At 30.9% G+C, this 25,464-nt stretch overlaps 1 protein-coding gene and 1 long non-coding RNA gene across 6 annotated transcripts in view; one reads left to right on the forward strand and one right to left on the reverse strand.

Annotated features, from left to right (window-relative positions):
* The first annotated feature begins 4,346 nt into the window (after positions 1-4,346).
* The window catches only part of LOC105340102 (uncharacterized), a 285,888-nt gene continuing 264,770 nt past the window's right edge, over positions 4,347-25,464 (forward strand). For 3 of the 5 annotated variants that reach the window (XM_066071980.1, XM_066071983.1, XM_066071982.1), the window contains exons 1-6: positions 4,347-4,469; positions 13,575-13,642; positions 14,070-14,141; positions 14,520-14,620; positions 15,057-15,191; positions 15,438-15,602. In XM_066071980.1, the coding sequence (XP_065928052.1) occupies positions 4,449-4,469; positions 13,575-13,642; positions 14,070-14,141; positions 14,520-14,620; positions 15,057-15,191; positions 15,438-15,602 (562 nt within the window). In that variant the 5' untranslated portion in view covers positions 4,347-4,448. The remainder of the gene's footprint in view (positions 4,470-13,574; positions 13,643-14,069; positions 14,142-14,519; positions 14,621-15,056; positions 15,192-15,437; positions 15,603-25,464) is intronic. The other 2 variants (XM_066071981.1, XM_066071984.1) reach the window with 1 other exon arrangement.
* Positions 6,893-7,900, reverse strand: LOC117691836 (uncharacterized). The gene is made up of 4 exons (XR_010709787.1): positions 7,809-7,900; positions 7,468-7,557; positions 7,293-7,357; positions 6,893-7,064 (listed from the first exon to the last, which is right to left on the reverse strand). It is a non-coding gene; the product is annotated as an uncharacterized lncRNA (long non-coding RNA).

A 25,464-nucleotide genomic window follows, 5' to 3' on the forward strand; every position in this document is an offset into this window, starting at 1 on the left:
TGTAAGAGTGTTCAGAACGTCTCGTCTTAAACTGACTTTAAAGCGTACATGAATTTAAAAAGCATTTGGATGTCTTATTAGTTTCGACCGCTCCTCAACTGCTACTAAGGTGTATATACTGGTGTATAAAGTTACGGTCGGTTGTTTTCCGATCGTGGCATTCAGACTACATATACTTCTAAATGTATGAACTACACATTGTAGTAAATGTTTTAAAAAAGAAATCAAGAAACTTGCAATCAATAAAAAGAAAAGAGGGTATATTGTTTGAAAGAATGTGCAAGGTATCCATTCCGTATTACCTTACACGGATACATGTTGTGCTGCGTTACTAAGCGTGTATATCGTCCACGTGTGTCGTTCATGTTGAGTGCGTAACGACAACATGTGCTAAGGACAGGACCGACCCCCTTTATATCCCTTCCCACCCCAAGTATCGAGACTTTCGTGACCTTAGTCCTTTTTCCTTAAATTTTCCTATTAAGGCTTATTTTAAACTAATTTGTACGTTTTTTGCAGAAAATTACTTGTTAATAAATCAAAAATTTCTTTAAATAATCTCTATATATAATACAAGAGGGTTGCTAACTTTGTCTGCCGGCCAAAAGGCACTGCCGATGAATATTTGTTGAAATGTACTATCAAACTACAACTGCCAGTAAAAATGGTGACCTCATCCTATTGTGGACGCTGGTCCCATCACATATACATCCGACCCATTAGATACATGATGGTATATTCGTAAAAGTAACAACGCACATGTAATATAGATTTTATCAGTTTCTACAAAATCAACCTGTATTCTGAAGTTCGTTCGTTCACTACACGATCTGCTACAGTATGTGGTTTGCGCATATGCGATGATATAACAGATGATATAACAGTACGACATTGGACAATGATCGAGCATTTTTAAAATATGAACGTCAGTACGTTTTGTTTTGTCTTTCATTGGATATTTCTTTAATTAGTTACTAGGGCAGTAGTAACCATTGTCATTTTCTTTAGCGTTTTACGAATTATTTGTCCAATGCGACGTGTTCAGATGAGTGAAATACCTAAATGAAAATCATGAATAGTGGTATCGGATTTATATAGGGGTGTGAAGCGATGAACGTTACAATAGGAATGTCGGTAGTCGGAGAAAAAACTTAAGGGAAATAATGGGTATTTATAAATTCATGTCAGCTTCAACATACTACTCGATTAAAGCTGGTTCAATTCAACCGCATGCTGAACAAACTTGAAATTAAAAGGTATTCGATTTGAAAACTTTATACTTTCATAATGCGTATGAATTTGTAAGTAATTTTAAGAATGAAGATGTTCCCAAAAAATATAATTGTTAAAACACCATGTTTTACAATCATTCATCAATACATCTGATTTTATTGTTGATTGTTTTGACATATCAAATATAGTCTTTTTTCTTTTCAACAAACAGTTGATTTTATTGTTGGAAGCATTTCAAGAGTTATTTTTCATGGATTATATTTTCAAGGTTTATTTCAACAATCTATGTAAAAAACGGATTTAAAAATATTCACTTTTTTCGTGATCTGCAATTTACACCGATTTTATTTAATAAAATAATTGATTTTATCAATAAGGGAATGTAAGTATAAGCATTAAATGAATTATTTTTAACGTCTTCATGTCGGTTATTGCTAACGCGCGTTATTCAACTTGTCTGCTCAGCTCCTGGCAGTTATTGACAAGACGTGTCAAAATCAATTATACAATGCTAAAGTAATCAACTTTCCACCTGTAAATATGAGTTTACTGCATGGTACCACATGGGCCGCAAAACGGTTTCCATTGTCCTGTGATGTGTATGCTCATAATGATTGCAATCTCGACCTCACTCCGTTGATAATTTCTTCAGCTGTAGAATGGAATCCAATTTTGTTTTATCTGTTCTCCAAGTTCCTTGGGCTGATGTAGGGAATCTCTGATGTGAAACGTTTTGTCCTTAAAATTTGTGATTAATGAATGTCTCCTACATGTATATGTAATTATATCTATGCGTGATTTATTTGCAAACATGGAGAGGTCTTTGAAATGTCTCTGTATGTCGTATTTCTCTAATGTGATTAGTTTATATATTTGTCGGTTATACATCCAGTGTTTATGCCTCCTCATCTAGAAAGCAAATACGTGATTCATGATCTTAGGGAGATTATCTTGTTAATTCATTCCTGTCGCTTGTGTTTCGCCCCGATAACTTCGATATGCCTCTTTTATTAATGTGACTTTTAGCTCTAAAATTTGGTCACTTAAGACTACTCAGGACAAACTACGATTTTTTTTTGATTTTTTTTTTTAAATTTTCTTTTTCTGCTTTTCCTGCAATTCAGAAATAAAATATTCAGAAAATTAAGTATTTCTTTCTTCTTTTTTTTGAAGATTTTCTAGCCTTTCATGATTTCTAATATCGTTTGTTACTCCATTAAAATGTCGATCCAGTCCATCTATTAGCAAAAGTATATAGAAAGGTCAGAGTACTTGTATCCAGAAAATCCCTGCATAGTAAATCTCATGTAAAAGTCTGCTTTTCATTAAAAAGTTCTTTTCCCTGCTGGATTGCATGTTCACAGAATCGACCTCCCAAATACCTCTTTGGCTGGATAGACGAGTTTGACATACTTAACGGTATTAGGGTTTGGTTAAAATACACAGGACACAAATATTAGTATTTTCACCCGAAACTCACGTTCATAATGATGATGACATAATGACTTAAAAAGACATTTTACTTTTTATGAATGACACCGAAATAAGAATAAATATAAGACATTTGATCATGCCGCGTGTGTCATTCAAATTAAATCATCATCTATTCGTACACAATTCGTTGAAACTCACCAGAAATTCCACATGTAAACGAACCAAGTTGTTTTGAACATTGATTCCAGTGCCATGTTATTGCGATTGCTTTTTAAAAAATGCTATATTGAGATATAAATGTACACACTGAAAAGAATTGGGACTTGTCGTCTGTAGTTAGAAATATGCATTCATTGATAGAGCATCTGAATAAAAATACCCCCAAGAAATCATTGGATTTCATTGTAATGCCGATTGTTTATGCTAAATGTATATGCCACGATGCAGTATTAACGTTCCCCTGCGCTTGAGTGACTATCAAGCGGAAGCAGAAGAAAATATCCTATTTTTGTGTTAGGCCAATAAATGATCATTCTATTTTTTTCCTGTATTACCCGATTTATTTAACTTTGAAAACCCTAAGTTTTCAAAAGTTTATCTTTTTATATTAAATATTTGAAAAAATCGATTTTGGTAAATCATGGGTTTGTGTGTCATCATGTCTCTTTACTCTGTTCGTTTTAAATATTGTTTTCATCTCGGATCGTTAACACAGCTTATAGCACATGTTGTTTAATGTCCACCATATTTTAAGGTTCGCAGAATACAACATATCTTTATATCATTTTCAATTTTTTTTCTCTCAAAACTTTGCAGACATTGCCTACGCGTCGTGCATGCAATTTCATCCTTTACATACATATTTTTTGCACAGTATGTTCAATATAACAGAAATTGGATGTATATATTGATTACAGTTAAGCTATACAATAATTTGAAATCAAAAAATATTTATTTCATAGTTATATCTTAATGGTAAAGGTAAAAGTACAGTATTATTTATGTAAAAATATAATGCCAAAGTATCTGGTAATAACAGGTCCTGCCGTCTCAAAATTTCTAACGCTTATCTTGGTTTTCAACTCAAAGTGATCTATCAAAAGTGCACAAAATAAAGCCAAATACTCAGAATTTATGTAAAGTGTTGACTTGAGGTAAGTTGGTGATGTTGGGTCTATATTTCTCAGTAAATGTACACATATTGAGTAGAGTTTAGGAATCCAATGCTTTTTTAACAAAAAGTGTGTCAGTCGTATGACGGAGATTTTTTGCCGTTTTTTACAAAAATCAGGACACGCAGAACTCTTTCTTAGTACTGCAGCAGAGCCTTTAGTTCGTTTATAAAAACAAACGTTATTTGTTGGTCGTATATATTTCGAAATCCATTTATTATGCACATAAGCTGTGATAAGAATACAATAATTATTGCTGACCTCTATTTTTAAACAAATAGATGGCAATAAATAAAGATCCAACTTAATTTAAAAATGTTCGCCTTTTTTCGCTTCTGAACAATTGGTCTTAAATACTATTATTCCCATTTATTTCATTTTCATTATTATAAACATTGAAATATGTTCTAATATCTCAACTGTTATGTCAAAATATTATGTCAACTTATGTAAAATCTTTAAGGGCCGGATATATGTGGGGTTTTTCCATTTCTATACATTGCATGTAAAATATATTGAGTGACTCGCATAAGTAGTTTCAATAGATATCGTAGAAACATGTCGTCATTTTTAAGGCAGAAAGGAAATTAGAGAAATAACAGACGAGCTATGGAGAAGAACGTGTTTTTTGTAAGTTTTGATTTTAAATTATATATATTTCAAGAATACAAAGAACGGGAGGGGTTAGTGTGAAATTATTTCAACTATAGTGATAAACAATGCCTTATGATTAATTATAAATTCAATATAGAACAATTAAAGTGTGTATTGAGCTGCATGATTATAGACATTTTATGGATAAGAACAGGTTGGAAATTATACAATAAAAGTTTAAAGCAATCATATAAGAAAAATAAAGTTGTCTATGTGTTATAAGATAACTTAAGTCACCCTGTTACCAATTAAACATTTCATCTCTGCTCTGTAATCACTGGGGTAATATTGACCAAATTTGATGCGTTGACTTCATGAGGGTCAGTGGTTCTTAGGGTGGACTCAATTGCAGGGTATTCTGTAAACCTTTTTTTTTCGCGGTGACTTTATTTAGCGATTAACTGCCGATAAACTGGTTCGCGACGACTATTGTTCGCGACCAAGCCTTATCCAGACCTGTATTGTAATAAAAACTATAGACAAAGGATTTGTACGCGGCGAAAAATATTTGCGACAACAAGGCTCTCGCTAACCTCGCGAAAAGGACTTTATTCCGTATGGTCAAATATCTGCCCCCCAATTTTAATGAATTTTTAAATTCTATCGTATAAAATCAAATCTTTATAAATCATAGTACAAAGGATACCTATCATTTTAATCTTGATTTAAGTAACCTTTGCTCATTCGTTGTTTATCGTGTCTGCTCATTTACGAATTTAACATATGTTTTATTTCATATAATTTTACACATCATACTAAAAAAGGTACTTGAGCAAGCCTGCGCTCGCTGTTTCTCAGTCGAAAAACCGTCGGAAAACACCCATATTTTGGTACAAACCATCAATTTTACAAAGTAAGAATATCCTCATGACGTCATCTCTACATTATGACGTCGCTGTAGTGAAAACCTTTTACACACTTATTTTCAATTTGATTTCAGATATATTTTACCTTATTTTTAAAGCTTTATATAAAACTTTAATTTTGGAGGCAAAACATTCATAATACCACACAGAGTCCTTTCTCGCACGCGAATAAAAGTTGGTCTACAGTATACAGATAGTAGGCAGACTAAGTGGTTATGGTAAACAAAGAGTTCTTTACTACACAGGCAAAAATGGCTCGCATGAATCTCATGTGAAATTCGCAAAGTAACACCCATGAATTTCATGCGAAAACTTCATGCGATTTTGACATAATTTTCATGCGAATATCATATGATAATTTCGCACGATATTCATGCGAAAATGTATATCTTATGTTTCACTGTTGTTTCATGCGAATATCATGCAAATATCATGCAATTTTCATACAAAATACTATGCAGCTTTTAAATTCAATAATCTTGAAATCTTGATCTCTTTTTATCTAAATTTGAGAATATAATCTGTTATATTTTGAAAAGAAAACTGAAGTCCTAATTAATTTGCTTTATATAGAATTAACATTAACAGAAAACATTGACAATAACCTTCTTAGGAAAATCTTCTTTATTTAGATAAGAACATAATTCAAATTTCTTCTTCTTCCACTTCTCGAAAAGGCTTGTTAGTTCATCAATGTACAAGAAAATATACATAATGCAGTGTTCATGAAATTTTCCTATTGCTGAATGGCATACTGGTATCTATTTTGAATGTGAATTATTAATATTGGAAGATAAAAACAAAATTAATTGATATATGACATGCAGTTGGTAACATGATAAATGCTCGTTAAAGCAGATTTGATCAAATACAATAAATTTATGTTTGTCATATCCGATTACTACGATTCTCACTTTATCACTCTGATGATCTGATCCATGTCCTTATTGTTATTTTAAGCTTTCAGTTTGTGAGTTTATTACATAAGCCAAATCGCTCACCTGAGCATCAATAGCCATAACTTATCAAATCTACTTTATGCTGCCAAATACAAAACATTTGGACAATTTTGAAGAGTACTGTACATTTTGTTTAAGAGGATTTTCAAATTTTTCCTCACATAATCATCAAGCCGCTTTTGTTGTTTCAATCTTTTAGGAAAATATTTCTAAATGTCAAAAACAATTTTTATTGTGGCCCAACCCTAGGAACCATTACATGTATATGAACAAATTTGAATCTACAATACCTCAAAATGCTTCCATACAAGTTTCAGCTATTCCGACCAAAGGCTTTTAAGTTGTTTTTTTTAAAAATAACAACGCATTCTAATTTCACTAAAAGAAGGTGTGACTTTTCATTGTTAAATTAACAAACTGGAATTCCCCTTCACCTAATTTTGTTTTGTGTCAAGTTTGATTAAAATTGGCTCAACTGTTCTAGAGAAGGAGAAAATGTCAAAATTTTACAGAGGGATAAAAGACAGACAATAGTGATCAACACACAAACTTTTCACTCAAGCCTGTTGTCTGAATCTCTTAAATGAGCTTCAATGTTAAACATTGATCCAAATTATCATACAATTCTTAAAAAGTAGAAGTATTACTTACCACTGCATCCATGAATTCTTCCGGAATGTTGTTGGTTGTCATGCTTTTAAAATCTTTTCCAAAGAGTCTTTGCAAATCTGCAAACTTAAGGTTCTCTGCAAATATTATTGTTGTATAATTATTAAATGATTTCATTCCTGTTTGATCTTATAAATATCTATATTTTTTTTTTTATAGATATAATTAAGTATATAAGTAATACAGCTATTGTAATCTTGATATTCATTAATGAATTTCTTATTTAATGTTTTTCACATCTCCTATACAAATTCTTAACAAAACTACATATACATGTAAGTTGTTGTGCTTACTCAATTACGAACCTGCTATTAATGGCGGAAAGACACTCTGGAAAAATATGGAAGGATCTTTTCTTCTCTTCTTTTGACTTTTGGAAGAAAACAAGCTATGTAATGAACAATTTTCAGGCTTTGGATTGGCTCGAGTAGGCCTATAGAATCTCAGTATATTTAGTACTTTGAATTGATTTATCCTCACCTTTTATACAGCCAACAGGCATGTCATCATGTTCACACCTCCATCCAAATAGTACCAACTCCATATCCGTGTAGGGATGTTTTTGTCATGCTTCGATGAAAAAGATATCAGATATTTTATTGCATAAGCCCATAACATTACGCTAAGGATATAAGGATATAAGCAAAGTTTGCTCAGCTCTGTTCATCATCACAATACACTTCATCTTTATTATAAATAATTGTAACGAATTCTTTATAATACTTTGCAAAAATTTCGAATGATGGTTTTTATTTATCAAAACGGGAAGCAGAGATCTTCCGATAATACATAAAAATTTCATTTAGGCCTATGTTTCTTACCTATGTCATTCACTTTGTACTCGAGTCTCGTTCCCGCTGACGTCACATAATGCGTAAATTTTTGGTACTGAGAACCGTCAGGATGGTGTTTGATTTTACATAGAGCAATATACCAAAAATCAGTAGATCAGATCAGATTTTGTAATTAAGAGATATGATTAGAACAATTGTCGTTAATAATTCAAAGCGCTACTGGTTGATGTGCATCTTTTTTGTAAGCCCTTGCAAACATTTTATTCGTTTCCGAAATCCCGTTCGAGTTATCTCCCGCGATAACTCATATGCAGACACACTGAATTTTCTCTAGCTGCAAAGTTATGTACATCGGCACTCGCTGATCAGTGATGCAAGCCGGCAGAAACTTTACATCAACATCATCAAGATGTGTCCGATCTAACGTACTATTATATACTCAGCGATTGAAAAGTTCGTGATCCTGGATAGGAGAGGAGCGGATCGTCAACATGCAGGTACTCTAGAACTACGATGTTTCAAGTGTGTGCATATTCTATGTTTACATGTTATATGTTAACTAACGTTTCCAGATACGTGTTTAAACACTAAAAAATCAACTGTTATTATTAAACTTAGATGCAGGTCTTTACATGTAACTATACAATATACGGGGAAATTCGGGTTGACAGAGGGTCTGTCAATTTTCTCCGAAGAGCTTCGGATAAATTTCTATCTATTGTGTATTTCTTAAACAAGAATGAATGAACACAGTGTAACCGTAATGATTACGAAATAAATCTGCAGATATATATTTTAAACATGCGGTTTCAAGCGCGGATCCAGAAAAAAAATGCGGACGGGGGGGGGGGATTGATTGAGTAACAAGGTTGGGAGGGGGAGTAAGCCATATTTTTATGAATTTTATAACTTAAATTTGAAGAGTTTTTTAGGGGGTATGGATCCCCTTGACCCCTCCTAGATCCGGTCTACATGTATAATTTTTGTGCATACTGTCTACAGGGTTGTTTTAAGATCCGAAGCAATGTTACACAGACAGAAGAATAGGTGAATGCCTCTCCGGTATATGTTGTATATATGATGGCTATAACAATAACATACATGAATATCACTTGGGAAATCATGCACAACAAACTGTCCATATGATGATACCTTGTAAGTATTTATTTGGTGAAATATGCCTATGCCTTGCGTTTTGAATATTTCTAAAGTTTGTAATTACATGTATATAAAATCATACATGGATTAACATATATTTGATAAAAGAGGTTGGACATACCTCTTGATCTCATTTGCTTTTGATCAATAAAACATACTGTAAGTTATTTCAATACAGAAATACATTATAATTGTTTTGTTTTTTTAAATTTTATCTGAGTGTATAAATCTTGTGCTTTTATGCTGTTATACATGTACTCAATACATGTACATTTGTTTGCATGTTTTATTATGAATTATATTTTGTTTTGCATATACACAAGGTTGACAAAGATATTGAAATATGGAGAGGGATAAAGAGACATGCTACAGAAGAAGGAAGATAAAGGCACATGATACAGACACCAGAGTGATTACACCAACATCAGTCCAATACCATTGGTACACACTGAAACTTGAGACCACAAAGGCCTGGATTCTTTTGAAATATACTGTCATCTGTGCAATATCACTTGGAATCATGGAAAACTTGTATCACAGTGTTAACAATTTTCAGTGAATTTTCATTGTCTAGCATAGAAATAATTAATTTTATGTTTGAATATATAGCTGGAAATTTTCCTATTTGTAATTCACTTACTGCGTTCAACAGGTTTGGTACACGCAAACTCATAAATTGTATCTCAAAAACATAAGACTTAAAGTATGTATCCTAAATAATGATCAATGCAATCAGCACAGTATTACACATGTAATAAAATCTTAATGTTTACTGACCTTCTAAGAAGAGAGATATAACTCTCAGTTGGTGTGAATGACTATTGTAAAGGCAAAGTTTTACATGTTTACATAAACAAAGACTTTAAAAGTTTTGAAAACATTTAAATTTTGATACAATGTAAACTCTATTCTAATTTTTATTTATACATGTATTAATTCCAACACATGTAGAAATTGTTTAGTTGTCTTAATGTCAAATTTGTTAAAAAAAAAAGACACTATAGTATGTCAACATATGCATTAAAGAATGTTTTTAAAGTGTTATAAATTGATTTGTCATAATTAAATTTTTATATGAAAAACATGCAATTTTCATGTGAATTTTGCATGAATTTTATATGAATATGACACAAATATCTAATCGCATGAAAAACATACGAAAAACTATTCGCATGAAAATTGTACATTTTTCATGCGAATATCATGCGAACATATTCGCATGATATTTGCATGAGAAACTTTTTATCTGATTTTCGCATGATATGAAAATTATGCGAGCCACTCTTCCCTGTGTAGATCTGGGAAATCTTGACCACTAGTCAGAAGTACTCTTTATTTATTAATAATATTAACATTATAATCATCATTTGTCACATATTTTAAATCAATGTATCTTACTTATTAATGAATTATACCATTCTCACAACTGAATAAATAACTGTTGGCCTTTTTTCAGAAAAAAAACATGTACATATCATACAGAACAAATTGTGTGATGTGTGGGTTTTTTTAATGGCAAGATAACGACTCTGCTATTTCGGGAAAATTCTCTAAATGTTAAATACAAATATAAGGAATATTTTGAGATGAGCAGGAAAAGGAAGAATTAGGCCCTGTCATCAATAAATGATCATCGAAAACATTTACTTTTTGTATATAATTTTTTATAAATATAAATTATCAGTCTTTCAGAGAGTTTGACTTCCTTGTACAGTTATTTTGTCAGTTGTCAAACATATGATATACTAAAAGGCTAAAAATGTAAACAAGGTTTTATGACAATTTTTTTTTTATGAAAATTCGTTTACAAGTTTAATGTTTTCAAAAATATTGATCATTAGTTCATAGATTAAGTGCAAAATTGATAAACGCTAAAAGCTAGACACTGTTGTTATACGGATCAAAAGAGATCTATCAGTAAAATCTATTTGGAAATGAGTTTTCAATTGCGTGTGCTTGTAGTTATATATTAAGTAGATCTACAAAAAATGAAGATAGGGTAATATAAAAATTATGTCGTATAAATTAAGAGGATACATATATGACTCATTCATCTGGAACAGCAAACAAATACATGTAACATTAAGAGCCCTATCCTTAATATTATAAATATCGTGATATTATTTCTATACATCAAGTGATGTAAAGTTATCTGGTGAGTTTGTAAACAATCTGGCTACTCATTCTTGACATTTAACGAGGCCAGGTCTAATTTGTTCTGCCCTAGATTTTTAATGAAATTTTTTACATGAATTTCTACTGATATAATTATTATTTTAAGATAAAAAAAAGACATTTACCACACCGTTTGTTTATGGGGTCATCTCAAAGTTTTTTAATTGTTAACATAGGACCCTGTGGAATTATGCATGAAATGTATAAATTTTGCACAATTTTTACATCTTTTTAAACGTCTACCCTGGGGATTTCTTTTTCCGTTCTACATATTAAAGTTATTGCTTAAAGGCATCAAATGGTCATATAAAAAAAACCCTTTTACCTCCTGGTTTGTTCCAGGGGTCTTATCAAAGTTGTTTTTTGTATGCCCAATTTCCCAGTTTGCCAGATAATGGCTATTTTTTATTTGACAAAGACGCAAATGGTGATCTTTATAGTATTATTAAAACATTCAGTAATAAATAAATATATAACATCACATGTTAAGGGTAATTAATTATATAATATAAAATACATGATTACTGTCTTGAAATATATGAATTAAGCTTTATTTGGAGGGGTTAAGAAAACGTGACAGAGGTCTAACTTGCTAAACCCTTTTCACGTTTTCGACCCGAGCCAAAATATAGCTTATACTTCGAGACATTTATGTTTATATATGTATAATTTTCCACAATATAATATCAAATTTACGCATCAAACGAGCTATATTCAACAAATTTCGCTGAATATCTCAAGTTGAAACTATCACGCGATGGCGTCAACAAAGCAAAAAGATGACGTCACAATACAAATGGAACGCTGCGCGAAAGCGTGCGTACTCGTTCTGTACTGGGCCTCGTTAAATTGCCAACTATCTCTATAATTCAATTTTTGTTGTAGTGCCTCATTTGATTGGCTAAACAAGTTCATCTCTAACGTATAACATCCAAATAACTTGCGTACGTCATTCAATGAGACGTATGCAACGCGTATTAATCCGCTTGAATTCACATTTAAGTTTTACACATAATAGAGTCCGTTTTTAAAATAATGTGCCTTATTTATAAAAAATTTAATTGCAAGGAATAAATTTATATTTTCTACCTATGTTCCATTTATACAAGTATAACATAACTTTGGACACTTCAGGCTTTTTTATTAACCGTCTAGCGTAAACTGTACAGTTTTATTGTATAGCATTAGTGAGAATTAAATTTATTCTTTTAATAAACTTTTTTTTAGAAAAACAAGAACTCAGTCTCTTATTGTTCCTTGTGTCTGTACCTGTATATATATATGAAGGTCATGATAAATCAAGGTCTTCCCAATCCTTAGAAATAAAAGGTAAAAAAAATATGAAAAAACGATAAACGATCCTTGATTAGAATTGTTTTTATCATTGTGTTTTGAGTAAAGATGCATTGCCATGCTAGAGTTTAATGTTGAATTTAAGCAATTAAATGAAAAGCTTAACAGAAGAATGTCGGAATTAAACTCAATAAAATAACTATCATTTTGAATAATTACATTGTATGAAAACACAACAAATATAAATAAATACATAGGTGTAAACTACTACACCCTAGTTAATTTACAAGATGCTACAAAATTGTTAATATCATGATGACACCAGAAAAATGATCATGAAATATTTTGTTCCTAAGCTTTTATTGGTGGGTTTGAAAGAATTACTGTACGTTATGCTGCATTCTATATTAACTGTAATGGTAATTGTCATTTGCATTGTCTACTTTTCGATACTTGTTGCGTGCTACAAATTAGCTACGATCATTATAAATAAGTTTTTTTATTACAGAAAATAAGTTTTGTATTACAGTCTTTCAGGTAAAAATGATTTTTTTCTAATCAGCTGTACTTTAAAACATTTTAAAGGAATATGGGATAATTGTGTACATATACGTACTAGCCAAAAAGGCAATTATCGTTTATTATTCCTCATCCACAAGCTAATATAACACCAAATCAGTTCACAAAAATAGCTTTTAAGATAGAATTGTATTCTTTCTTATTATGTTAGGATATTGCCATATCCTGGTGAATTTTTAAGGAAATAATAATCTTTTCACTAAGAGCAACATATAAACAAACTACAAGTTTAATATTGTATTTAACGTGCAAATATAGTGTAAAACAAAAAGGCCACAATTGCAATGGTTTTTTTCAATAATCATGAAATGTGTTTTAAAAAAGAAAGAGGAAACAAATTAAAACAAGAGTCATTTAAAGTTAATATGTGCAATAAATATACATAGTGTCACTTGAAAACCATAAGTGATTTGTGTAAAGCAGAAATACAGTTGTAAACAATGTCTTGCCTTAAAATAAGATATAGTGATTGTTTCTTTTATAATTGATATAACAGATATACTAAATTGATTTTTGAGCAAAACGTTTACATTGAAAGATAACGAATTATGTAACCTCTAGTAATATGTTCGTATATGCTTCTTTTAGCTATCGATAGCTGTAATGACGTGCATCGGTCAGGAACAAGATAAAAAAACTTCAACATGTTTCAAAACGTAAGAATTTAATTTTCCTCTGATTTGTGTAAATATTTTGCGTTGTATAGTAAAATTTGCGTATATCGATGTATGCCCATATATTACAAAAAAAATTTCCAAACAAAAAAATTTGGATTCAAGTATTTAAGGTGTGTGTTTATGCTCCATTGTTACATCAGCATGGACAATAGGTCTAAAACAGATTCAATGAAGGGTCATTGGTTAATCAGACAGCAAAGGTTTAGCTTCCTATACCCCAGGGTCAGAATTCTAAAAACTGGGAAAAGGTTTATCGTAATGTTTATTAATGATCTCTACTATGTATCATAACCATGCATTTGATTTAAAGTTTACTCTATGGGGATATTTACGTGTAGAGGAATAATTTGAATGTAAAAAAGAATATTATTCTTAAAAATTGTGTAGGTGTGTGTTATATTTTTAGAGTTATGAAGGAGGAAATTACCAGCCAGTATGCATTGTTAACGACAGGAACCGGTTGGTGGTTTGCTAACAAGTAAGTATATCATAACCCTGGATAAAAGCCAAATACAATATATATGTGATATTGAATAACATTTACTTGATAGTATACATTTAATTAACGTATCAGTTAATCAATGCAACAATTCACAACATTCACTTATTTAATAGCTAAACAGAAAGAATATTTGAGAAGGATAAATTGAAATTTAAAACTTTAGTTTTTAAATAAAAGGATTTTGTTTTAATTTTTAATAATAAAACATAAAATTCAAGCGATAAATGATACAGGGTACCACTTTAAATCATCTTCTCCAAAGAGACGCTTCAAAAATTGTCACATTGCAGATCTATAAATTGCCATGTTATATTTGCATTTATTAATGTGTATCAAATTCATATTTACATGTAGATTAAACAGAACACAGAGGAGACTAATTACAAAACAGATTCTAGTTCAAGTTAATATGTGTTGCCAAGGATACGAAAACATATCAGGAATCTGCACAAAAGGTAATACAATACAAAATACGAAAAATGTCTAAATGTCTTGTGTGAAGTAAAGATATGAATTTTTTATATCAAAATATGTAAAATATGTAAAATCTACAGGTAAGAATCAATCATAAAATGTACTTTTTAACAAGTGTTTAATCGTAGCATGTCAGTAATTAAAGTGATACAGTTAAATTTAGGTTCTCTAAGTTCGAATTCATGATGCCTCATTTTTTTATACAGATTATATGGTCAGTTTTCACCATGAATGTATGTGCAAAAGAGCTCTCTTTGCATATAATATTACTAAAACAGCTTCGCAAAAATCTGCTTTCCAATAACATTAATAATGAACTCTACGTATTATTCCTTATAGTTCACTCTGCACTGTAAAGTTCTTTTGTTTACTATTTGAGTTGCTTCGATAAATTTTTGTTTTGCATCTTATTTGAAGTGCAGTGTCCGTACAATAAATTCGGAGAATTCTGTGCAGAGGACTGTCCTTGCATCTATGGCAACTATGAGAGATGTGACGTCAGTGGTACATGCCTGTGTTACTCAGGATGGACTGGCGAGGACTGTTCCCAAAGTAAGGGCCTTTCGATATCTACCTGAGTACTAGTAATTAATAGTTTTTGACATAATTTCATTCGAGATAAAGATTTTTAATTATATTTTTTAACTTTTATACTTCTCCTCCGCAAAAACCACTTAATCTAGGACGATTGACAATTCTATGAAACTTAAGATTGTGGGACATACGAGATGATTATATGATTAAGGTTTCCAGAGATGAAAAAAATGATTATTGGTGTTTGATGAAAAGATATTGCAGAAGCCTTTGAAGATTTTCCGCCGGTCTCCTCTAGCAGTAACTGCACTCTAACCGACGCCAATTATTCTGAGGTTTCAAACCATGGATGCATCTCTCTGTCTAGTGTCTGTGTCAATGAAAGCGAAAAGCGGTCCGAAAATTGTTCGGATGGTGAGATATATTTGGGTTGGTAGGCGTTAGTTAGTAAGTTAATTTCTTTTCACACACACATACACACACACTGAGATATATATATATATATATATATATATATATATATATATATATATATATATATATATATATATATATGTGTGTGTGTGTGTGTGTGTGTGTGTGTGTGTGTGTATACATGTATCAAGTCATTATGATAATTTTTCACAAGTCCAATGGTATACTAGTACTGGTTTATATCTATGAATGGTCAGCATATAAAGGTTTGTTTGGAACAAAGCTAAACATTTTTATAATACTCTTAAAATGAGATTGTCTTCTTCTCGAACTTCCATTTTCGCGCACTAGCGTATGTAACAACAAGGCGCCATCTAGCGACGATATTGTTAATCAACCAAGAAAGACAACCAAATTTGAATTTGCTAATTTTAACGGCAATTTAAACTCGAAACTCAAACTTTTCAATACTTTTTAAAATTAGGAATTATTGTGCTGAGTGAGTTAAGTAATTAGTAAAATCAAATTTTCACATATTTATATTAAGACTGTTTTTTAGATCGATATATGTAATAATATCTGCAGTTTTATTAAGACTTGTATGGCTTCAAACTTGCGCGCCATGTCAATATATGGGGTCCGTATTCGACAACCAGACAGAATATCTCAAAATATTTCGAAACACATTCCTATAAATGCCAGTTGTTTACAGGGTAAAAAGTCATTGATTTCATGTTTAAGCTCTTATCGCAAAAATTCGATATTGCCTGATTCTTATGTGAACCTGTACTATATTACTTGAAATATATGAGTAATTTGTGTTTAAATTCGATATCACTTGTAAGTAATTTTTAAAAATATTTTCTTTAATTTCACTTTCAGTTTATCATCAAAACTTCCGGTCTCCTGTTTGATATTAAGAAGTAAATGAATATAATTATATTAAAGATCTTCAATTCTACATGTACTGAAAATCTATTATAATAGCCTTTTTGGACAAAGGGGGTAATAAATCTCTCCTCAGATAATAACTCAAGATTTGTCAATAATTTTCTTAAGAGGAGTTTAATTCATAGAAAATAGAGCATGGCAGAATAATGTACGCATCCCATAATCAGCCTGAGACTCCAATGTCAGCCCAAAGACCATAGAGCTGATATTGGTTGATGTTTGATTTGAGTGTGATACAGATTTTGGCCATGTACTGTTGTTTTGATAATATTTTTGATAGAAAACTCGTTTATATTTTCATTTTACTTTATTCTAGTTTTCACAATATCCAAACCCGCGTAGTTTTGACGCTCAGATGTATGGGACCTATGCTATAAAACAGATGTCCTTGTCATAACGTCAAAGTAAAAACTGCAGATATGCATCAATTAAACGAAAAAGAACAAACGAAAATAAAACCTCGAAGTATTCCGAAATCTAAATATTAAGTGTAATGATAGCGCGTGCCTTTGTTCATATCAGGGGTGAAAAAACATGCATTTTATACCTTAATTTAGTCCGTTATATCTGACGTTTTCCTGGCTTTTTAACGATTGTGATATTTTACTTGCCAGAAAAGCGTTAGAAACGGCGCCATTCCAAAAAACGGATACTTAAGTCTAATTTAAATACACACTTAAAGAAAGTCTTGGTCCCCACGCTCAAAGAATTGGAATATTGTTGATCGCAGAGCGAAATTCATGTTCTTATTCACCAGTTCAAACAAATATAAATATATGTAGGAGCAGATTCGCTTGCGTCTGGATAACAAACTTCATTTTTAATTAAAATTTTATGAAAAAGTATATCTAGTATTATCTTCTGGTTGCATTATCAACATTCTACAATAAAGAACAAATAAAAATTTGATCAAGGAGATATACAGTGAATGTAAAGGGAGGAGACGGGGCTGTATGTTGTAAAGAAGGTAAACCTCGGCTGACTTTCATTTTCTAATACCTGGACACAGGTAAACTACATGTACTTTGTCCGTATTCTTATCAAAGAGCCTATCAAAATCGTTATAATTGAAATAACGAAAACTGACAACACCTGTTCATCTTACCAATTATGAATATAATCAATATTTTTAATGTATTTTCCCGATAACTCCTCATTAATATGAATCCATTTTTCTTCTTCTATTTTTGACTTTAAACCTTTGTAAAAAATATGATTTAATAATAAAATTAAACCACTTTGAGTTATTTTCATTTGCTTATTGTTCATTGATTTAAAAATGGTAGATGTTGTGGTCATGCACGAGTGATACATCATATTGTACACCTTTGGATTTTTTGTGATCGGCTTTGGGTAATAACAGTTGTCTCCGTATAAGGCATTCAACAAACATCACTTTATGTGCACACATAACGCTTCGCATATGTTATTACTATATTATTATTGCTTATTATGCAGTGACATCTTCATGTAAATCTTTTATGAATAACCATTATTATGATCTATTGATATAGCATCGCTGCTGTGTGTGTGGGTGTGTGTGTGTGTGTATGTGTGTGTTTGTCTGTCTGTATGTACATTGTCAGCTCTTTAGCAAAATTCCAAGAAAAACCCTCTCATGAATAATCTCAAACTTTGTACACTGCTTTGGCATGGACAAAACCCATATCCTATTGATTTCCAGGTCAATTGAGTCAATATTTTTTAAAGCTGACATGAATTCATAAATACGCATTACTTCCCTTTTATCTCCGACTACCGCCATATTAGTTGTCGATTTCTATTGTTCTGCTCATCGCTACACACACCCTATATAAGGCCGAGAGCCCTCGTCATGCTTCACCCCATTCAGGAATTTCACACACCCGAACACGTTACCTTGGACGAAAAGACTTGTAAAAACGCGTTTTGAACAAAAATAATATGACAATATTCACTGGCAAGATATATCCAATAAACGACGAAACAAGACAGACTGAAATCCAGGCGCAGATACATCAGAAGTTCCTCGATAATTGTAGACCGTTTTCCTGTGTATGTTATAACATCGCACATGCGCAAACCACACACTGTGGCAGATAGAGCAATGTCAATTATCGCATGGATTTTATAAACGGGGAGTTTTTGTAGGAACGGATAGAAACGTTGTTACTTTCTTGGATTTACTATCATTTATCTACTGTGTTGGATGTAGTGTCGCCGGGGTTTTCAAGAAGATGCAGACGTTGTGCACTCTGTATGAACGACACACGTGTTCGATGTGCATGCGAAGTAAGGCAGCACTATCTGTGCAAAATAATACAGATACCTTGGACATCAAAGAATAAATATTGTATTTCATTGATTGTTGTTTTCTTTATTCTTTATTACTACATTTTACTACATGCACAATGTGTAGTTCATGCATTTAGAAGTCCGTGCAACGTGAATGCCTCGATCGGAAAGCAACCGACCGTAACTTTCTCAACCGGTATATATACCCCAGTGGCAGTAGAGGAGCGATAGAAACTAATATGGCGACCTAATCCTTTTATGAATTCATGTCAGCTTTAAGTTATCGTAAAAAAAAACCCGAAATCAAAACAGGAATTTTATGTACGATTTGACAATAGACATTTCCAATAATTTGATGTACGACTTGATGTAAACCGCTAACATATTTTAATGACAATGTTCGATATTTTTTTTTAAAAATTGATAATGACTACTTCATACTTTGCAGAGATTTAACTTAACACTAAATCAAGCTATGGACACTCAAAATCAAAGCCATATAAACAACCTTAATGTAAAAGAAAAAGTTTTAGAAATAATGAAAGACTTAAAACTTGTGGATTACCATCGTGTTCTTAACCCAGACAAGAAGGTGTTTACATTGAAATAGGAACATCCCCTTAAACTAGGAAGTCTTGATTACTTTCTGATATGGAAAATTTTACTAATGTAGTTGAAGATATGTAAATCAAATGTGGCTATCGGTCTGACTATTCTGCTGTTGTTTTTGAATTTAGAATAAATTTATTTGAAAGAGGACGAGGTTTATTGAAAATCAATAATAATCTACTTTATGATAAAACTTACATTAATAAGGTCAATAATGAAATGTAAATAGTAAAAACACAGTATAGAAATAGTTTCTTGGAGACTGATTGTAAACTTAATGACTCTGTCTTTTTGGAAATATTACTTAATGAAAATTCGTGGAATTACATGTAACATATCCTACTCCTCTTTCCAAAAAAACCCCCCAATAATTTAGAATGTGCTTTTATTATAGAAATAAATGATGTTGAACATAACAGTTAAATTGTTTATCATACTGTTTTAGAAGATAAAAAACAACACTTGAAAAGTTACGAAAAGAAAAATTATATGCCACTTTGTTCGATCTAGGGCAAAGTTGCAAAATGGGTAGAACAAGGGGAAAAAGCAACGAAATACTTTTGTCACCTTGAATCTAGAAATTTTTCAAACAAAACAATTTTAAAAAATGTTAACCTAAGAGGAGAGACCATATATAATCAGTCAGCAATTGTGAATAATGTTAAGCTATTCTATGAAAATTTATGTAAAAATTTTGATAATGAACCAGATGATATAGTGTGCTCTCTCTTCCTGTGTACCATGTTTAGATGATAAGGTCTTACGGAAATTTGAGTAACTTATTACAGAAAAAGAAGTTCTCCAAGTTCAAAGATATGAAAACCAATAAGTCACCAGGAAGTGATGGTTTTACGGCCGAATTTTTTGAATTCTTTTGGAATGATTTAAAGTATTTTATAATTAGTGCTATCGATGACATATTTAATCAAAAACAATTACCAATATTACATAGGCTTGGTATTTTTTCTTGTTTACCAAAGCGTGACAAACCTAGGCAATTTCTGAAAAACTGGAGACCTATTACACTTCGAAACGTTTTTTTTTATAAACTAGTATCGGGTTGTATAAGTTATAGGAATAGATCCACCCTAGACACTCTAATTGCCAATACTTAAACCACTTTTATTCAGAGCAGGTTTATAGGTAAAAATACTAGATTTATTTTAATCTTATGGATTATACATAATTCAATAACATCCCAGGCCTTCTTATGTTAATCGATTTTGAAAAAGCCTTTGATTCTATCTCATGGTCATTTATTTATAAAGTTTTAGAATTTTTTGGATTTGGTAAATATAAAATTGACTGGGTGAAAATTTTAAATACTTATTTTAAATCTGCAATTCTGCAAAGTGGTCACTTATCGGATCAAATTAGTATTCAACGTGGTTGTCGACAAGGTGACCCAGTTTCCCCTTATCTATTTATACTTTGTGCAGAAATACTTTCTATTTTGATAAAACAAAACAAAGAAATAAAAGGTGTAATTATCAATAACAAGGAATATAAACTAATACAGTATGCCGATGACACTTCAATAACCCTTGATGGTTCGGAACAGTCTCTTTCTGCTGCTCTTGATACTTTAGAAATTTTTGCAAGAATTTGTGGTTTAAAAATAACAAAAATTATTTGGATTGGCTCAAGAAAATGTTCTACTCAAGTCTTCCATCATACTTCGTGGAAACTAGATTTGAGAGCAACAGAATTCAATTTATAAAGTATTCATTTTTCAGTTAATCTCAATCAAATTGTTGACTTAAATTATGATATACAATTAACAAAGATACTTGCATTGATACAACAATTAAATATACACATTTTTACTCCTATTGGAAGAGTAATCGTAATTAAAACACTTATATTGCCAAAGCTCAATAATTTTTTTTATTTCTCTACCAAATCCCAATTTTTGTCCCAAGAACTTTTAAAATTTCTATGGAAAGCCAAGTCTGATAAAATCAAACGGGAGGTTGTTACCCAAAAATATTTTAATGGTGGACTTAATATGGTCAATATTGATAATTTTTTTAGTATCTTTAAAAAGTTCCTGGATACAAAAGCTCCTTAAAGGAGAGCAATCATAGATTCATATTTTTATGCAATATATGGCAAAACTGCTGTCAGCAAAATGCTAAATTTTGTAATGATTTTATTAATTTTTTTTAGAAAGGATCATGATTGTATGTACTGTCATCATATATTGGTAACTTGCAAAATTATTTCAAGGTTACGTTTTCTCCTGTATGGTACAATTAGAAGATAACAGTTGGTATGAAAAGTTAATTTATAAAATACTGGTACGAAAATGGTGTAAACACTAATGATTCCTTAGATGATAATGGAATTTTTCTACCAAAAGACATGTTTGAAAACAAATTTATCATTAATCATGTATGTACAATGCAAAAAAATAGCACTGTAAGTGCCATTGCAAAGTTTTTAAGACTTTCTTGTTTCACTTAAGAACTGTACTGTTGTACTATTGGTCCAATTATACCATTGTATTATGAACCATTGTTCCTTCATAAAAATTGTACCAATATTATCTATAAAAATATTAACACTAAAGACAAAACTACAGCTTCTGTTGTCAAATAGAATTCTGAAATGTCGCTTAATGTACATGGCTATTTAGAAGAAATAAAACTAAGAAAGATGTGTTTAAACTATGTATTAAATTGACCAAAGATGCTGCTGCTCGATGGTTCCAGTATAGGATTTTACACAGAATTCTCCCAGTTAAAATTTATCTGAAGAAGATAAAAGCTATTGATAATGATGACTACACATTCTGTGGGAATTCTACTGAAACTATTGAGCATATTTTCATTAGTTGCTCCTATTCATTAGCTATGTGGAATCAGTTTAGTACTCACATATATATTACTACTTCAGAAAGAATTGGTTTCAATATATCAAATGTTATTAGTGGATATTATTTATTATTTTGTCCTCTTCTAGATAGAGAAATGGTTGTGAATCTCCTTATTTTATATGGGAAACTATACATTTTTTACTGTTCTAAATAAAACAAACTTCCATATTCATCTGGTTTATTATGTTACTTAAAAGTGAAATATGAAATTGAAAAATGTGTATTTTATAAAAATTCTGAAATATAAATATTTGAGAAAAGATGACCTTTGTTGAGAAATATTCTTCAAGAGTAGACTTGTTGACTTGTGCCTCAAGCTTTCTATTGTATATTCCTGTTGAGATTGTATGAGGGTGTTTTGAATGTCTATGTGAAAAATTATAAATTGCAAATAAAAAAAAACCGCTAACGTATGCAGTTTAAATCAACAACTTGACATTTCTTAGATTTAAATCTAGTAAAGGTAAAAATACAAACGTTTTGTAGTATTGGAGCGTTAGAAGATTGTCCATTGTTTAAAGTTGAAGCGGGCAAGAGAATAAAGTCACCCGATTAATATCGAAACAAGCAGTCGAATATCGGACATTTTTCCCGTATTACTTACAATAGAACAAGTCCAAAATTCCGGAGAGACTTTGGCAGATATTGCATATTTATCACGCGAAAATTGTTTCATATTAATAATATCTGTATAACTACTTCTATGGGTTGACATACGACAAGCAACTAGAATTGTCCACCAGAGCCGGTGTAACGAAGAATTTTGACCCGGGTTGAAAATTGACCCGGGGGTCATTTTTCCACGTTGAATATTGAGACCAAAGGTGTTGAATAAAGACCCTAATCCGTTGAAAATTGACCCGCATCGTGGAATTTTGATCATGAAACCGGTTCAAAATTCAACAGCAAAGAAGCACAAATTAACGAATCAATATTATAACTTGAGTTTATTTGATTAAAAATTATCAGTTTTTATATATTTATTCTTTAGATATACATGTTCAAATGTTTCAAAGGGGGGGGGGGGGGTTAAAATGAGACTTAAATAATTATTTTTTGAATTTACATAGTATTCCTTTAAATATGTACATGTAATAACTATTTTATTCATAATAATCTTTTCGCGAATAATTACTGTGTGTGATATCTATATATTTTTAAAGAAATATATGTTTTTAATAATATTAGTATACATGGTTACACGTTAAAATATTCAATTCAGTAAAACTCTTTTTTTAATTTGCTGGAGAAGTGTACAAATATAAATAATTAAAAAAAATTACAATACGTCATATTATTTAATTTTGGTTTTACGTTCACCCAGTAAATTGAAACTTTAATATTGTTCATTGTCAATTTTCTGAGTGGGTGTAAATAAAAAAAATTACAGTATGTCATATTGAGATTTTTGTGTTTGCACCCACTCAGTTTGTTAAAACTGTGACTGTCTAAATTTTGTATTCACACCCATCCAGCCAATAAAAGTTTACAAAATTATGATATGCTAACATGATTGTACTCTTTCATGAACAATGCTATAGTAACTATACCCTGAAAGCCGAATTTTGGTGTTTTATTTGTTCCGTTAGACTAACTTTTGATGTTACTAAATATCATCAAATCGCTAATTTTTCTAGGCATTAACAATTCTGCTTCATGGAATCAGTAGCAAGTTAGCAACCTAATTTTTGTACAGGATGGCAATAGAATTTTGCTTTAAAGTTTCTGAATTGCTTTGATCACAAAAATTTATCATAAATTTACTAACAGTAATTGTTTTCGTCAATAAATTTGTAAATTGCATTTTTGGAATAGAAATAAATAGTAGAAGATCATACAGCAGCGTTGGAGTAGATGATTGAACTTCCTATCACAGCCACCTACATTATTAATTTAATTTAAACGTGTTAAATGTGTATATTATGTGTATATAAGACATGAGGTACTTGAATATTAAATAATTATCTGAATATTTATCATGTATGATTGTATGACATATTGTTGGTAGACATGTTCACTCACACCTATATTAACAAACATATCACCTTCATTTATACCTGCAGAGATACAAACATAAGAATGAGATTTTCATGATCCAGCCCATTTGAAAAGAACAGTAAATAAAAGGGAACTATATATTAAGTAAATATACAGGTAAAATACTTTAATAGGTTTAAACAGTGTACCTTAAGAGAATCAAAAACGCTTTGGAGATCTAATATAAGTATAAACATGGGAAACAATTTTACAATTTTATCTTTATGAAAAATCAGAACTACCACAAAGTATATAGTTCATATAAGATGGTACACTAATGTCAATAAGTTGTTTAAAAAGTTCGTCTCTTTGTTGAGTGTATCTTGGATATCCAGGGGAAAAATCACATTACCTTTAGATTCAGACCCACAGTATAAACATCGACTCACATCAGAAAAAAAAACTTAAATAAGTAAGCTTTACTACCTTTATTCCGTAATTGACGTAAAATAATATTTCCTATTGTCTTAACTGAAAGGTTTGTAAACTCTAGGTATATTTTGTTTTTTAAGTTTTGACTTAATAGAAAGATAAAGTTGATGAAATTTTCTTTATTCCATAATTTACATGTAGACGGAGCAAAGCTATTGTAATAAGTATATAGTGGTAGATAGTAAAAAAGCTAATTCGATCTATGATTATATGCATGTTCAGTAAGAAAATATGATTGAATTCAATCTAACATATATTGTGGTGCTAAACCATTTATATTCTTGTAGAATATAATAAGTTTGTGGTTACAATGTATCCCTTCGAGATTGAAAGGTTTCCAAATTAAGCTCATTATATAAAATTATTTTAGAAGAATTAACTCTGATCCCTGTCACTGTCCTTGTTGCTTCAATTTGTACATGTTTAAGCAATTCGGAATTTTCCTTGATACAGCTGCTCCAAACAACATATCTATCAGTTGTATACTTTTCGCATACCTTTTTAATGTATATACCATTAATATAATTAGATCAACCATCCTCCGACTGTATATCTAGATGCAAACCTACTTTTTTTTTAATTGATAACATTTTTGCTGTAGAGGGTATATGTTTTTATTTTTTAGAAAATATATTACGTCAGTTGCCTGTGTTTCTAATTTACAGGTAAATAATAGAATTGAAAACTCAAAATAAT

Source organism: Magallana gigas, chromosome 9 (assembly GCF_963853765.1).
Source record: "Magallana gigas chromosome 9, xbMagGiga1.1, whole genome shotgun sequence".
NCBI lineage: Eukaryota > Metazoa > Mollusca > Bivalvia > Ostreida > Ostreidae > Magallana > Magallana gigas.